The 15698-nt window shown below is 36.5% G+C and overlaps 1 protein-coding gene and 1 non-coding gene across 3 annotated transcripts in view; both read right to left on the bottom strand.

Moving 5' to 3' along the window:
• Positions 1-15698, bottom strand: part of LOC149474319 (protocadherin gamma-C5-like) — a 561663-nt gene that overhangs the window by 543313 nt on the left and 2652 nt on the right. The window contains exon 1 of one of the 2 annotated variants that reach the window (XM_089656064.1): positions 2284-4689. The exons of the other annotated variant lie outside the window; for it this stretch is intronic. Within the exon in view, the coding sequence (XP_089512190.1) occupies positions 2284-4674 (2391 nt within the window). The 5' untranslated portion in view covers positions 4675-4689. Of the gene's footprint in view, positions 1-2283; positions 4690-15698 lie in introns of those variants that run through there. 2 annotated transcript variants of the gene reach the window in all.
• On the bottom strand, positions 5209-5315 carry LOC149474322 (U6 spliceosomal RNA). The gene has a single exon (XR_016311327.1). It is a non-coding gene; the product is annotated as a U6 spliceosomal RNA (small nuclear RNA).

Here is a 15698-nt window from a genome sequence, read left to right on the forward strand (position 1 = left end):
GACAAAATATATGTGAAATGCATTGAAACAGCAATGACAGCAAAAATGAAAATTTTTAAACATTTCAAATTTGCCGCCGGTTCAGGCGCCCATACGTCCCGACGTCACAGGGACCAGAACACGGAAGACAGATGCCGGCATCGGCCGGAGGAGATGGCCGGGGACGCTGCAGGGGACACATCGCGGGAGCGAAGGACAAGGTAAGTGCTGCAGGGACTCCCTGAGCAACGCCGCATGGTAAGTCCAAGTGTAGCTCGGGGTTACCGCTTTTGGTACTCAAATTTTACCCTGAGCTACACTCGGGAAAACCGCTAAGGAGGTTTAAAGCCCTCTAAATGCAAATAATATAAAATTAAGTTGCAGAAATACTATAAACGTTTATTGGGGGGGGAATTTACTAAAACTAGAGAGTGCAAAATCTGGTGCTGCTCTGCAGAGAAGCCAATCAGCTTCCAGGTTTTATTGTCAAAGCTTAATTGAACAAGCTAAAGTTAGAAGCTGATTGGCTACCATGCACAGCGGCACGGGACTCCGGATGCTCCAGTTTTAGTAAATCTTCCCCATTGTGTTTGTGGAACATTTAATATTTTACCCAAAGGCTAAAATTCAAATATGCACAAGTTACAATTTCAAAATGTAAAATGTCTGCTTCAAATATTTAAGAGGAAATAAGAACTTTTTTTGGTTTAATTCAGAAGATCATTTATTTTTGTATATATATGTTTTTTTATAACAACAAGCTTTTTACAGCAAGTCCCCATCTCAAATTAGTATTATGAGGTTTATCAGTTCTCTGGAAGATACATTATATAGTTGAGCGCTAGAAAATGACAAAAGCCACGCCTAATCCAAAAATATATTGAAAATAAATACTAAAATAAAGACTAATTTTCTAAGACCTTCATAAAAAGTAGGTTAATTGCATGGATATTAAATGTAGCAATCCTTTAATATTTGCACCTGGTAGATACAATGGTAAAATTAAACATTTGTGGGTCCTTTATTTTTGAACTCAGTAAATTGGGTACATTCAACTAGTACAGTAGCCATTAAACTTGACCACCATATTTGGTATAATAAGGTAGTTCAGAGTTTTTAAATTTCTAAATGATTGTTATGATTGTTATGACAAATCTTTAATTCAGGCAGCATAAATGACAGTTTGATTAAACTTGTATTTTAGCAGTAGTGATGGGCCAAATACCCCCTTGTTCAGTTCATGGTCGAACATTCGAACGAAAATTATACAGCGAGCTTCGAACAGGGACAATTCACTAAGTAGTATCGTACCACATCCAAGTATGGGGTAAGGTACCGCACAGTTCCTAAAATATTGCATGAGTTATATTATTAAGTCATGCAATATTTTAGTAGTGAAAGCATTCTTTAATGTTTCAGCTGTCAGCGGGGTTCTCACAGCTGAATGTAAAAAGAATTGCCAGTATTGCCCAGCTATTAAAACATTTTTTTAGATGGCGTGGGGTCCCCCATTCATCCATACCAAGCCCTTTGGGTCTGGTATGGATTTTGAGGGGAAATTTTTTTAAAAATGGTGTTTGGGGTCCCCCTCAAAATCCATACCAGACTGTTATCCAAGCATGCCCCCAGATCCCGCCCCCCCCCCAGGTGAATGAGTATGGGGTACATGGTACCGCTACATATTCACCAAAAAAAAAAACAAGTGTAGTGTAAAAAATGACAGTAGACAGTCTTTGACAAGTCCTTTTTTTAAAAACAAAAAATTAGCAACATGTCCTCCAAAGTAGATCCAATGTCAATCAAGATGCCCCCCACCACCGCCGAAAAAAGAAAAAAAATTGCTCCTCTCTTGACACTGGCTCTTGCCGTCTGACAGCTGCGTCAGGATGACAATTTTTAAATATTGTGATGTCACAAGGGTTCGGGGTCACCCCCACCCCCCTGTGACATCATCACGTGCTGTGATTGGCCAAAGCATTGAACCTCCCTTGTGGTCAGGCGCATTGCTTTGGCCAATCACAATGCACTGTCAGGGCACATTGCATTGTGGGGCATGGCAGGCTAACAGCCCGCTGAACGTCCTTACCTCTTTGTGTGTTCGGCGAACACACGCACGGCCGATGTTTGAGTCGAACTTATGTTCAATTCAAATATTAAACCAACTGTATTTAGCAGCAGGCGAAGAGTAACAAATTAAAGAGTTTCACAATAAAATAGTACATGGATGTTTAAAGATACTATTCAATTATAGGGATGCTCCAATGCAAAAGTATGTGAATAATAAAATTCGAAATGTTAGCTTACCTGTGCAACATTATCAAAATGTGAGTCATCTGTGTCAATGAGATTGTCTGTGGGGACATTCTGGAGAGGTTTGAGGTAAGCAATTTCATTCTGCTTTGAGTCAAGAGTCACACACACATCATAGGAGAATGGAAAGGGTAGACTTGTATCGCTGATCTCAGAAGGACATCCCAGGGTGAACTGAGGATACACATTTCTTCCAAAAGTTCCAAGGGAAGTGGGGGAGCTATTTTTTCTGCACTTAAAAGCTACTACAGCCAATACTATCACAATGAATAAAATTGATATAAAAGTTATAGCGATAACAAGGTAGAATGTTACATTAGATGTAGCGTCTGAATTAGCTGGCTTTCGCTTTATCTCTGGTACAACTTGTTGAAAATTTTTGGCCACAAGTAAATTCAAAGTGGCAGTAGCTGATAAAGAGGGGACTCCATTATCCTTCACCAGAACCACAATCTTTTGTCTTAAAGAATCAATATCCTGAAGGTCCTTCCCTATCTTAATTTCCCCAGTATGCAGACCAATGGTAAATAATGATGGTTCAGGAACATGTAGTAAATGGTAAGAGAGCCAGGCATTGTGTCCAGAGTCAGCATCCACAGCAATCACTTTGGTCACTAAATAACCTTTTTCAGCAGTATGAGGAATAAATTCAAATAATGCTGATTCATCAGTATCTGGTGATGGGTAGAGAATTTTAGGAATATTATCATTCTTATCTATTATACAAATCTTTACTGTAACATTACTGCTTAGAGAAGGAGTTCCATTGTCCTTAGCCATCACTTGAAACTGGAATTCTCGTAACTGCTCATAGTCAAATGATCTCTGGGCATAAATAACTCCAGTCATTGAGTTTATGGAAACATATGAAGATACTGGAATGTTATCAATATTTGTCTTAATGATAGAATAAATGACCCGTGCATTCTCATTATAATCTAGATCTGAAGCATGAACACTAACAACTGAAGTTCCAGCAGGGGTGTGTTCTGGAATGTAGGAAATATACACTGGTTTATTGAAGACTGGCATGTTATCATTCACATCTAAAACATGTAAGTAAATAGTTGACCGGATTGCCATTGGAGGAGAACCTTCATCTTCAGCTAAAAGTGTTATATTATAAGTTGAAGTTTTCTCTCTGTCCAAGTAATCTGTAGTGACAAGTTTGTAATAACTATTAGATGACTGTATTAACTTTAGAGGAAAAGTTTCTGTTAGAAGACAAGTGACCTCACCATTTTTTCCTGAGTCCAAATCTTTAACATTAATTAACGCCACCAGTGTCCCCGGAAAAGAATCCTCTGGAATTGGTGTAGATAGTGATGCTATCACAATTTCAGGTGCGTTGTCGTTGACATCCACGATCCGCATTACTATATTACATTTTGCAATTAAGCCACCGCCATCCTTGGCTTCCACACTCATTTTATAGTTTGGTGTGCTTTCATAATCTAAATCTGCTTTTGTTTGTATGACTCCAGTTTGAGAATCCAAAGTGAAAATCTGACGTGCATTTTCAGGAATGTGACTAAAAGAATAAGTGATATCTGCATTGGAACCAACATCTTCATCACTGGCATTTAGATGAAAAACTACAGAACCAATTGGTGTATCTTCTTGTAAACTGATTCGGTAAGTGTCCTGGCTGAATACTGGATAGTTATCATTCACATCCTGTACCTCAATTTTAATAACAGCAGTTCCAGTTTTCATAGGTTTCCCCCCATCAGACGCTGTTAAGATTAAAGTAAATTTGTCATGTTTTTCACGATCTAAAGGTTGTTCCAGAATGAGTTCTGGATGCTTTGTCCCTTCGCTGTCAATTTTTTCTCCCAAGGTAAAGTGTGGATTTGGGTTAAGGGTATAACTCTGTAATGAATTGACGCCTAGATCTGGATCAATTGCATTTCCTAGAACAAAACGTGCTCCTGCAGAAGCTGATTCACTAATTCCTATCTCAAAAATATCCTTAGAAAATGCTGGGGCATTGTCATTTATATCTAGAACTTCCACGGTAACTGGAAATACATTCACCGGATTTTCAATAATAATCTCAAGATCCAGTAAACAGACTTGCTCTGATCCACAAATTTCTTCCCTATCTATTCTATCAATAACATATATATTGCCATCTAAACTAGCATTGAAAAAGTTGTGCTTTTTGTTATGAGAGACAATCCTTAGCTTTCTCACCTCCAGATCTTGAGTATCAAGGCCCAGATCCTTTGCAATGTTGCCTAATACAGAATTGTGTCTTATTTCTTCCAACACAGAATAGTGCAGTTGACTAGCAAAAACCAATGAAGGAAATGTAAATAAGAAAATTATTACTTGCCCAACCATGGTGGCAGTGTTTTCAAAGAGTCTTCCTTCCTCTACCATCCACAATTTGTAATATTAGCAATTAAGCATTTGGTCTTAAAAAATCCCAACATCAGAGAGATTTTCAACTCCCTTTCTCATGACAAATTGCAGTGATTGTTCTAAGCTCCTCTGCTTTTACTCCCTATACAAATTTCAGATCTCTACAGTAGTGCAACAGTGACACCTTGAGGCTTATCTTATTAACTGTAGCAAGAATATTTCATGATGGTCAATTTAAAAAATATTTCTTGACAGTTAATAAAAACAATAACACCTAATGAATTATCAAAGCAGAACTTGCATATTTTACAATTTAGAATTCTTATGTACAAAAATTATAAATTGGTTTTCTTCAATCTTTCTTAAAATGTTACTGAAGCTTTTACTTTAAAGTAAAACGTTTACTTTACAGTAATACATTAAATTTTTTTTTTATAAATGTGTAATCAGTTATACAGTTATACGGAAACCCACAGCATTGTGTATATGTCTTAATGTAAATTAAATGTTTACAGTTATGGCAACCATTATCTGGGTATTTATCTGATTTTTTTTTTTATGGAACACTTCAAGAATTTGCTTGTCATCCTTGCACAGAGGCCATGCTAATCTTCTCTTTATCGTTTCAATTTTAGTATGTGATCTGCCAAAGCAAGCACAATTTATTTATCTGATTCTGAAAACCAAAAAGTAGAAACAAAATTATTTATCCTAAAAATATCAGAGGTGATTATCAGATGCTTCCTATAACAATTATTGCATAGAAAGATACTTAAGCACTCCAAAGCAGCTTTAAAGATCTAAATCATAGAATAAAGGAAATAACTCTCAGTTTGGGAACAGAAAACCAAGGCCTTATTTTTCAATACCTGTATTTGAACCAATTTACAATTTTCATTTAAATTTACTACTGCTTCACAACCCAATTAAAGGATAAATTCTCCTTTGGTAACATGTTACATCCCTATTTAGGGTGTAATGTAACATGTTACCAAAGAGCACCTGCCCGCACTCCCCTGATCCTTCACTCTGACAGCGGGTAGGGAATCCTCTCCCCACACCTGCTCCACCCACTTGGCTGTATCATTCATTCACAGTTTCCTGTGAACAGGGGCGGACTGACAATTAATGGGGCCCCCGGGCAATAGGGGATCAAGAGGCCCTTGTGTCCTTGCCCACACTCAAAGCACACCCAAAAAAGCAGTGCCCGAGTGCTCGACTGGTCAGTCCGCCCCTGCCTGTGAATGAACTAACTACAAGTAATGTCTTCCATTGCGGCAGAAGGTTTGTAGTTCCCAATGAACTGCAAGGGTGATGATCAGCATTCCCGTAGTTCATGATTTTTTCCTTCAGTTCAGTAACTATCTGCCTATGTGGGAGGTACAGGCAGGCAATTGACTGAGAATCTGCAGGATCCTGGCATTGCACCCACGATCTGCTGATGTGCAGTTATATATATATTTTTAAAGGTGAAATTATCCTTTAAGTAACTCAGATTATTCTGACATATGGTTTTCCCTTTGTCAGCTGACAAAGAACATTAAATAAGTATTATAACAAATAGTTAAAACAAAATGTTGTGCTCATCTATGTGACTTACACCTTATATTAGCAAAAATTGTATATATATATATATATATATATATATATATATATAGACATATAGATAGATAGATAGATAGATAGATAGATAGATAGATAGACATATATGTGTGTATACATTAAAAAATACATACCTACATTATTGTCAAGTAAGAAAAAGTACTGTGGTCTTAATGCACGTCATCTCTTCATCACAAAACCGAATTCCAAAGAGATTACTTAAGAATAATGTACTGAAGTTCAATAGTTGAAACAGTTGAAAGAATTTACATTTTAAAAGTATCTGCAAACAATGCACCAAAAGGTGCTTTTATTTGAAAATGTTATGGAAAAAATTGTACTTGAAAAACACCATATTAATTTTACATTTTTATCTATATGTGAAGGTTGTCAGCTTCAATTGAAACTATACCCATTTTGGGTCATTTTACACAAAACATTTTTGGCATTCTAATGAGATTTTTAGGGATTTTTCAATACTTATAAAAATTGATAGCTTTGTTATTAGGTTTTCTAATAAAAAAAATAATAACCACCTGCCTGGAGTTTGCATGTTCTCCCTGTGACTGCGTGGGTTTCCTCCGGGTACTCCGGTTTCCTCCCATACTCCAAAGGCATGCTGGTAGGTTAATTGGCTCCTGTCTAAATTGACCCTAGTATGTATATGTATGACTGTGAGTTAGGGACTTTAGATTGTATGCTCCTTGGGGGTTAGGGACTGATGTGAATGTACAATATATGTATGTAAAGAGCTGCGTAAACTGACGGCGCTATACAAGTACCTGTAATAAATAAATAAATAATAATGATTTAATGACTGCCTCTAACTGAATTTCACAGGAGGCCATCTGACCTGAAGAGGGAAAGGTGTAATTCTCCTCTCATCTAGCTGTGTGTGTATTCTGAACACTGTGTATAGCATAGTAGTAACATGACTGACAGCAAGGTAACAGAGAACTCCTAGTTCAAAATTCAGCTTTTTTTTCTTGGCTCCTTCTCTTTCATCCATTTTTAAATAAATGGAGAAATTGTGAAGCAAACCTGAACTCTAGACAAGGTCTTCTCCCTCTCTACAACACTGCAAACTTAATAAAAAAGCTAATTTTGAACATAAGAAAGAGGATGGTATAGAGCTGCATTTTGCCCAGATCTGTGTGAATTATGGCAATGTTTGGATAGTTCGAATGCATAAGACCATATACCCTAAGGGTGCTACATATACACCTGCCCCTTTTGTTGTGCGGTAATATCCATACAAATGCAAACCTGTGTACACAAATAAAATAAAGTGAAATAAATTAAACTAACTGTAAAACAAACAGTACTCTTCATTACAAAGGTGCAAGCTCTACAATGCACCTCTACCATACACCATATCTATGACTAGTTACCACATTGTGCTAAATAAAACATACCAGTAAGATATATTTTCCATCAGTTAGATATCTCTAAAACTACAGTAAACAAATATAAATGAAACACCAAGGTGAATGTTTTCTTCATTTGCAATAAGTATAGGTACCTTTCTATTAATAATTTTGTCAAGTTTTGTAAATATTTTTTACATTTTTGGGTTACCACCCAAAGAACTTGGTTTCCTGATTTTATGTTTGGGGTCATGTAACATTGTATAATTTACTTCTAAACATCACCTTACAGTATAAACAAAACCAATAAGTATATAATACAAAAAAAGTTAAAACAAAATTTCAAAAAGTATAAATGGGTCCGAAATTCAGAAAATCATGCACTATAGCCCCCAAATCCCTGCAGAAGAAAAAATATTGTCCAGTGACAAGTGCAATATGCAATAAAGTCCTTAGATCACTGTAGAAAAAAATGAATGAAATATATACAGTGGCAAGTGCAAAAAAATCTTCTGAAAGCTTCACAACAAGAAAGCAACACCCAAATGTGGGGCCTTCGGGAGTGACATCATCATTCACGCTAAACGCTGACACTGATTAGCCCATAGGAACGCTGTACCATATTATGCACCATGAAGCCTGTTGGCTCTGCAATACTGTAAGTGTGCACTCTTTTTATGAAATGTGGTTTTACTCTATGGGATCGCTTCCTGCTTTCTATTTCTGAGCGCTGCCATGGCTGCCTGTCCTTTGTGGGGGAAACCCATTTGCATGGGCTAGTCCATTAACCCTACAAGCGCTGTATGACCAACTACTGCTAGTAATTGTTGTGGAAATCCAGTAAGCAGCTGATGTATGTCTTCTTGCCCACAGGTCACAGACTTTATTTGAACACTTGGGTGCCGTTTTCTTGTTTTTTGCATTTGCCACTGGAAATATGTAATTCACTTTTTCTGTGGCGATCTAAGGATTGTATTGCATATTGCACTTGTCACTGAACAATATTTTTTCTCCTGCAGAGACTTGGAGACCATAGTGCATGATTTTCTGAATTGTGGATTCATTTACACTTCATTTAATTTCTTAATAACGTTTTTTTTGTATTATACTGTATGCTTATTGGTTTTGTGATATTTAGAAACACCTTTGTCATTCATTGTCTGTGTTAGCGTGGCACTTACGTTTTTATTTACTTCGGGCTTAGCATCAAAAGCTTTTTATGTGCTGCTAGCTTTGTGTGTGTGTGTGTGGGGGGGGGTGTACCTAAGCATAGACTTTTTTTTATCTTTTTATATTGTACACTGCTCATGAAAATTAAAGGAACACTTTGAAAACACATAAGATCTCAATGGGGAAAAATCTCATGCTGGATATCTATACTGATATGGACTGGGTAATGTGTTAGGAATGTCAGGATGCCCCATCGTTTCATGGAAATTAAATATATCAACCTACAGGGGACTGAATTCAAAGAAACCCCAAAAATCAAACAGGCTAGTCCATTTTACAAAAATTTCATTACAGCAACTCAAAATGATACTCAGTAGTGTGTTTGGACCCCACGTGCTTGTATGCATGCCTGACAACTTCGGGGCACGCTCCTAATGAGATGGCAGATGGTATCCTGGGGTATTTCCTCCCAGATCTGTACCAAGGCATCACTGAGCTCCTGGGCAGTCTGGGTGCAACCTGGCAGCATCAGATGGACTGAAACATGCTATCCCAGAGGTGTTCTATTGGATTTAGGTCAGGCGAGCGTGGGGGCCATTCAATGGTATCAATTCCTTCATCCTCCAGGAACTGCCTGCATACTCTTGTCACATGAGGCTGGGCATTGTCGTGCACCAAGAGCGACCCAGGACCCACTGCACCAACGTAGGGTCTGACAATGAGTCCATGGATTTCTTCCCAATACCTAATGGCATTCAGGGTGCCATTGTCTAGATTATAGAGGTCTGTGCATCCCTCCATGGATATGCCTCCCCAGACCATCACTGACCCACCACCAAAATGATCATGCTGAACAATGTTACAGGTAGCATAATATTCTCCACGGCTTCTCCAGACCCTTTCACATCTGTCACATGTGCTCAGGGTGAACTTGAGCACATATGTAAAGCACATGGCGCAAGTGGTGGACCTGTCAATTCTGGTATTCAATGGCAAATGCCAATCGAGCTCTATGGTGCCAGGAAGTGAGCACAGGACTTACTAGAGGATGTTGGGCCCCCAGGCCATACTCATGAAGTCTGTTTCTGGTCAGAGACATTCACACCAGTGGCCTGCTGGAGGTCATTTTGTAGAGCTCTTACAGTGCTCATCCTGTTCCTCGTTGCACAAAAGAGCAGATACCAGTCCTGTTGATGGGTTAAGGGCCTTCTAAAGCCCTGCCCAGCTCTCCTAGAGTAGTTGCCTGTCTCCTGGAACCTGCTTCATGCTCTTAAGACTGGGCAAACCTTCTGGCAATGGCACGTATTGATGTGTCATCCTGGAGGAGTTGGACTGCCTGTACAACCTCTGTAGGGTCCAGGTATCGCCTCATGCTACCAGTAGTGACACTTACCCTAGCCAAATGCAAAACTAATGAAAAACAGTGAGAAAAGATGTGTAGGGAAAAAATGTCAGTGACCTCTACCTGTTTTGGGGGTCATCTCATAGTTGCCCATCTAATGTATCTGTTGTTAATTTCATTAACACCAAAGCAGCTGAAACTGATTAACAACCCCCTCTGCTACTTAACTGACCCGATCAATATCCCAGGAGTTTAACTGACTTGATACTATACTCTGGTTAAAAAGTGTTTAATTATTTTTGAGCAGTGTATAATTTGTAATAGTAGTTGAGCAATGCACATATTGTATTTAAATATTTAGCAAATGCTTATGATATTTTGACACTCATACTCTAGCATCCTGGTATAAACACTAAAATTATTTTTTAACCTATACTGTAGATAAATGTATACATGACGTTTCACGTGTTATTTCTAAATATAAGCTGAATTAGAAGGCCAATAATGAGGTCACCATGGACAGTAAAATATCTGAACTAACAGTCTTTGCAGTATCTCTATGAAATCTAGTGGTCATTTACCTACCTATTGCCCCTACATAACATTTTCTCTTTTTTATCTTGTCGTACAACACAAAATTAGCAGAAAGGACTACAGTGTCAAAACAGCAAACTAGAAGAGTATAATTTCCAGGAAAGTTTAAACTCCTGCAATACACCTGGTTCAATAATGGTGAAATGGGGAAGTGCAGAAGGTATTCAAAGTACCACTTTTATAACCAGGGAGTGACCCTGACCAAATAAACCTAACAACAATAGATAACAACAACGACTACAGCTAGACAGTGACTACAGTCTTAGCCCCATGCTTTTGTGCAACCAGGAACAGTTGTTTTGCATTTTTTTTTACATTTACTATTCTTATAGGTAGTCAAATAATTTCTTAGCTATCTATATTTTTTCTGATAAATACTTAATATTTTTTGCAGCACTAAAAGAATGTGGACGAATAACGTTCACAGAGGCAAAATAGAATGCACTTTTTTTTTTACCAAAGAAATGTAGAAGAATACATTTTACACGGAGAGAGTATTTACTTAAAATGTTTTACAACACAAAGAAAGAATAACATGGCTTTTTTGTAAAATCGTTGGTCTTTTTTACTTTATATAGTAACAAATTTTAAAAAAGTGGTTATTAAATACTACCAAAAGAAAGCTCTGTCTGTCTCAAAAAATGATATATTAATTCAGATACACTATTGCAAGGGTAACTGTCAGTCAAATTATCACAGCACTAAAAACTGAAAAAAGGCCTGAAGACAAAGCAAGTGAAACACTCTGGTAATGAGGTAGTTAAATAGGTTAACAATTTGTGAATTATTATTTTCTCACTGTGATGTGCAGTTTGAATGCAATTAAATTTTTTAAATCTTAGACTACTTTGTAAATTTCAGAGAAACGAAATCAGTTATTTTGATGAATTCATATTAAGGCCAAAACAGGGCTAAAAAAATATTTAGCCCCATGAATGCATCTATCTACCTATCTGATCATTTTTATATATGTATCTATTTATATATTTAAGTATTTCCTATCACACTGTGATATAATATGGAGCAAATGGCTATAACAAAAATGTAGTTGTTTTAATTACTGAATTCAAAAAAGTAATGTTTCTCTATTTTCACTAATATGCTCAACCTTTTTGTTAGTTTATAAGGCTTAAAGCGTTACTAAATCCAGGATGCTGCATTAACTATATCTGGTCTCCCACAGTACACAGAACATGGAAATGCAATTATTTAAGTAAATATAAAGTACTAAATACCTTTTCTCATCAGCGATGTATAGCAGTTTTGTGACTTCAGCAGAGCTTTTCTTTCTGCTCTAGGAGGATGCAAAACCCTTGACCTCTGTCTGGACAGTACCAATTGGCCCTGTGCTGATCACATGCACTCTCCCAAGGAAAAAAAAACCTATCTAGCAATACACAATAAACTGAGCATGTACTGTACATGTGTCTGCAGGTTCAGTCTGTCTTATCAGGTGGACATCTGAACAAGAGGAGGGTCAGAGAAAACATGATAAAACATCCTTTTTACACAATGCAGAGGATTAACCCTTTAGGTTCCCCAGTGAGTATAACAAACATGCTTTACTGCATATACAGACTGACTTTACTGTTGTGGGTTTAGTAACACTTTAAGATGGAAAAAGTCCATTCAGTCTGGGGCCTACATGTCATTTGTGCAAACCATGAAGCTGCACAAGAATCTCTGAGACTTAGGAGCCCATTTATAATAGCTGTAGATCACATGGACACTGGAACCCTCTCCCACTCTCATGTAAACCTGGACATGTCTCACTTCTATCTACCTGTAAATTGATTCACTTTGTTAGTCCAAAAGTTAGTCAAAGCAAAATCACAAAAACGTTAACGTCAAATGTTTAATTCAATAAAGGTTATTTAGCAGGAAGGAAACGTTTTATAAACTATAATATCCCCATATACAATATTCATTGCAGGAGTTTATCATACATACTGTATATACATAAATATAAACATTTTCTAGAACATTTACTTACAAAAACATCAGTCAGTATAGGCTGTAGTTTGTGAAACTGAAAATGCAACAGACATAACCACGTAAGCACACCGAAACATTACTATCTGAAAGGGCCAATGGGGAATATTTTACACAGAGTTGACTATTAACTAGCATATTAGTAGGTGATAATGCTAATTTTTTTTTATTATTGTTTAGCTAACGGAACAGTGCTCTCTCGTTAAGCATGAAACAAATACTTTCACAGCCTCTGTTACTGGTAGATCTTACAATATCCAGAATTTTATATCTTGTAACAGTCGGTTCATTGTCTATATGCTTGAATGTCCTTGTTGGAAACAGTATATAGGACGTACGACTAGGAGACTTAGATACAGATTACGCGAACATGTCTATAATATTAAAAGAGGTATTAAAGAACACTCCCTCTCTAAGCATTACAGACATTACCACAATAGAGATCCCACTACACTGAAATTCGTGGGGATTGATATTATTCAAGCCCACTGGAGAGGTACGCATAAACGTAGAGCAGTTTCTCAACTTGAGACCAAATGGATTTTTGGGATGGGCACCCTTTTTCTATCAGGGCACAATGTGGACATTGATATAAATTGTTTTATTGACAACAGTTAATATCTAGGAGGTCCACTATTTTATTTATATTTATATCTATTCTATATATTTATTATATTCCTTTATATACTCATTATATTCCATTTATGTATTTATATATTTTTTTTAGACCTTCTTATATGCCCATATTTTTATCTTCAATTTTACACATAGATATTCACATATGGATTCAAATTGATATTGCCTATTCTATTCTATTTTTTATATTTACTGTTACCACAAAACACAATACCTCAGTTGATATACTAGTTTAATATATTTTTAGATATTCTGTCTCTCAGATACATTGATATTTATACATTTTATGAGTTGATTCTACATTGCAGTTTTATTTTCATCTCAGTATGTTAAAGAATTTTAGGGGTTCTAATATCACCTTTTTATATCAATTTTTATATTATTTGATCATTCCCCATCATATATTTATTTATTCATGTTCAGGTCCATTACCCCAATTATGATTTGTAAATGTATATCTAATGTAATATTTTATGTATCACCATATTTTTTGTTATGGATTTCATCTCACAATCACATTGACTATTTTATCATTTGTTTTTATTAATATCTATTTCTATATATATATATACACTTTTTATAAATAATTATTTACTATTATCCCCCACCACTATTGGCTCAGACCAGTTGTATTTTTATTTCCTGTTTTTGCAAATCCATATTAGCTTGTCTGACTTTGTTACCATAGCAACGGTAACTACCTTTGCCACGTAGTGGTGAATGGGATTCATATCACAAGGTAAATATATCCCATATAGGAGTGGCTTAACATCATTGTTAATCATGATCAACATTGATTAAAAGGATTTGTATAATTCTTGTTTTCGCTTGCAGAGTATGATAATTCTCTTTGTGGGTCATAGTGTGGTTGCTGTTGTAAATCCATGACAAAAAGGGGCCCGCGCATGTGCACGTTTTGATCTTCAGCAAATGGCGTGCGCGAAACGCACATGCGTCATTTACCGTATTTATGCTCACAATGGACGTCAGGCAGTATTGGCATACTCCTTCTGAAGAAGTGCGTGGCACGAAATGCGTCAAAGAGGAGCCATACACCATGACATCACGCTGCCGGAACCTCGTGAATGTCCAGCTGCCATCTTGCGGTATGGATGGTCAGTTCTTATCCACATAACACTGTATGTTATCTGATGCATTATTTTAACCAAACTTTTATACTTATCTACGTGGATGGCTTACTAATAAATCTTCATTATCATTGGAAATACTACACTATGGGCTACTTTTTTTCTGGCTCTATATTGAGCTAATTAATTCACAAAGCCTAGTGTGGAAGACAGCTGCAGTGCTGCTTAGGCTCCAGAGGAGGGAGATTCCTTTCCAGGCTGTATCATCCGTTCCACCTAAAGGGGACCCCTGGCTGAAACATATCTTATACATACATGCGTATTTAAAATACGCATCTGGTAAGTGCGTATTTTTAGCATATCCTTGGCACATCACTGAATACCCTATCAGCACATTGCATATTATTGATGATTACCTGAATGCAGATTGTCACAGTTTTATGGACATTTATTTATTTATTTATTCACGCATACAAGGACTATAATAGCACTGTAGCACTTTAAGGATATATCTCACTTTAAATAATTCATTTATTCAGCAATATTTTATATGTGTTTCACCTGGTATCATAGACAGGTTTTACAGCGCTGCACATTTATATACTTTCTATGTTTTGACCTGTTATTGCAATGTTTACCTTGATTCCTTACTTTTAAAGGTAACCTTTACAATGTACATATTTGCAGTGCCTGTCACTGCACACTCCTTGCTCAACAACTGAGATGAAGGGGTAGTCAATGAAATGGTTGAGACATTTAAAAAAAGTGTGAATACTCCAATCATTCAGTTGTGAGAAAATCAGGTACGCATTATTGGGTATTCAAAGTGAACAGGAATTTGCTTTTCACATGATTGGATAATTGAAGTAAGAATTCATACACATTTTTGAAAGCATAAGGAGGGGGCTTTCAATCACTAAGACCTGACTGGTAGACTTGCAGAGAAGGAGAATAACAGCATGGCACAACAACAACTTATAGACAAAAAAAGATTTGAAAAAAAATGCTAAAATATCAGTATTCAGACTGATACTGTTTGATAACTTTTAAATGTATATCTAAAAACATTTTAAAGATAATTTTTATTGAAATTGTTATTTTGGCTATATACTGTATATTTCCATTCCTGAGATTATTTCAGTCAGAAAAATCAAAATTGAGTACATCTTTTTTTAAAGATGATATTGGGGTTTATTTACCAAAGCTGGAGAGTGCAAAATCAGGCTCATTTCTGCATAGAAACTAATCAGA

This window comes from Staurois parvus, unplaced genomic scaffold (genome assembly GCF_062004578.1).
Source record: "Staurois parvus isolate SC_StPar_1 unplaced genomic scaffold, SC_StPar_1.0 ptg000006l, whole genome shotgun sequence".
Taxonomy (NCBI): domain Eukaryota; kingdom Metazoa; phylum Chordata; class Amphibia; order Anura; family Ranidae; genus Staurois; species Staurois parvus.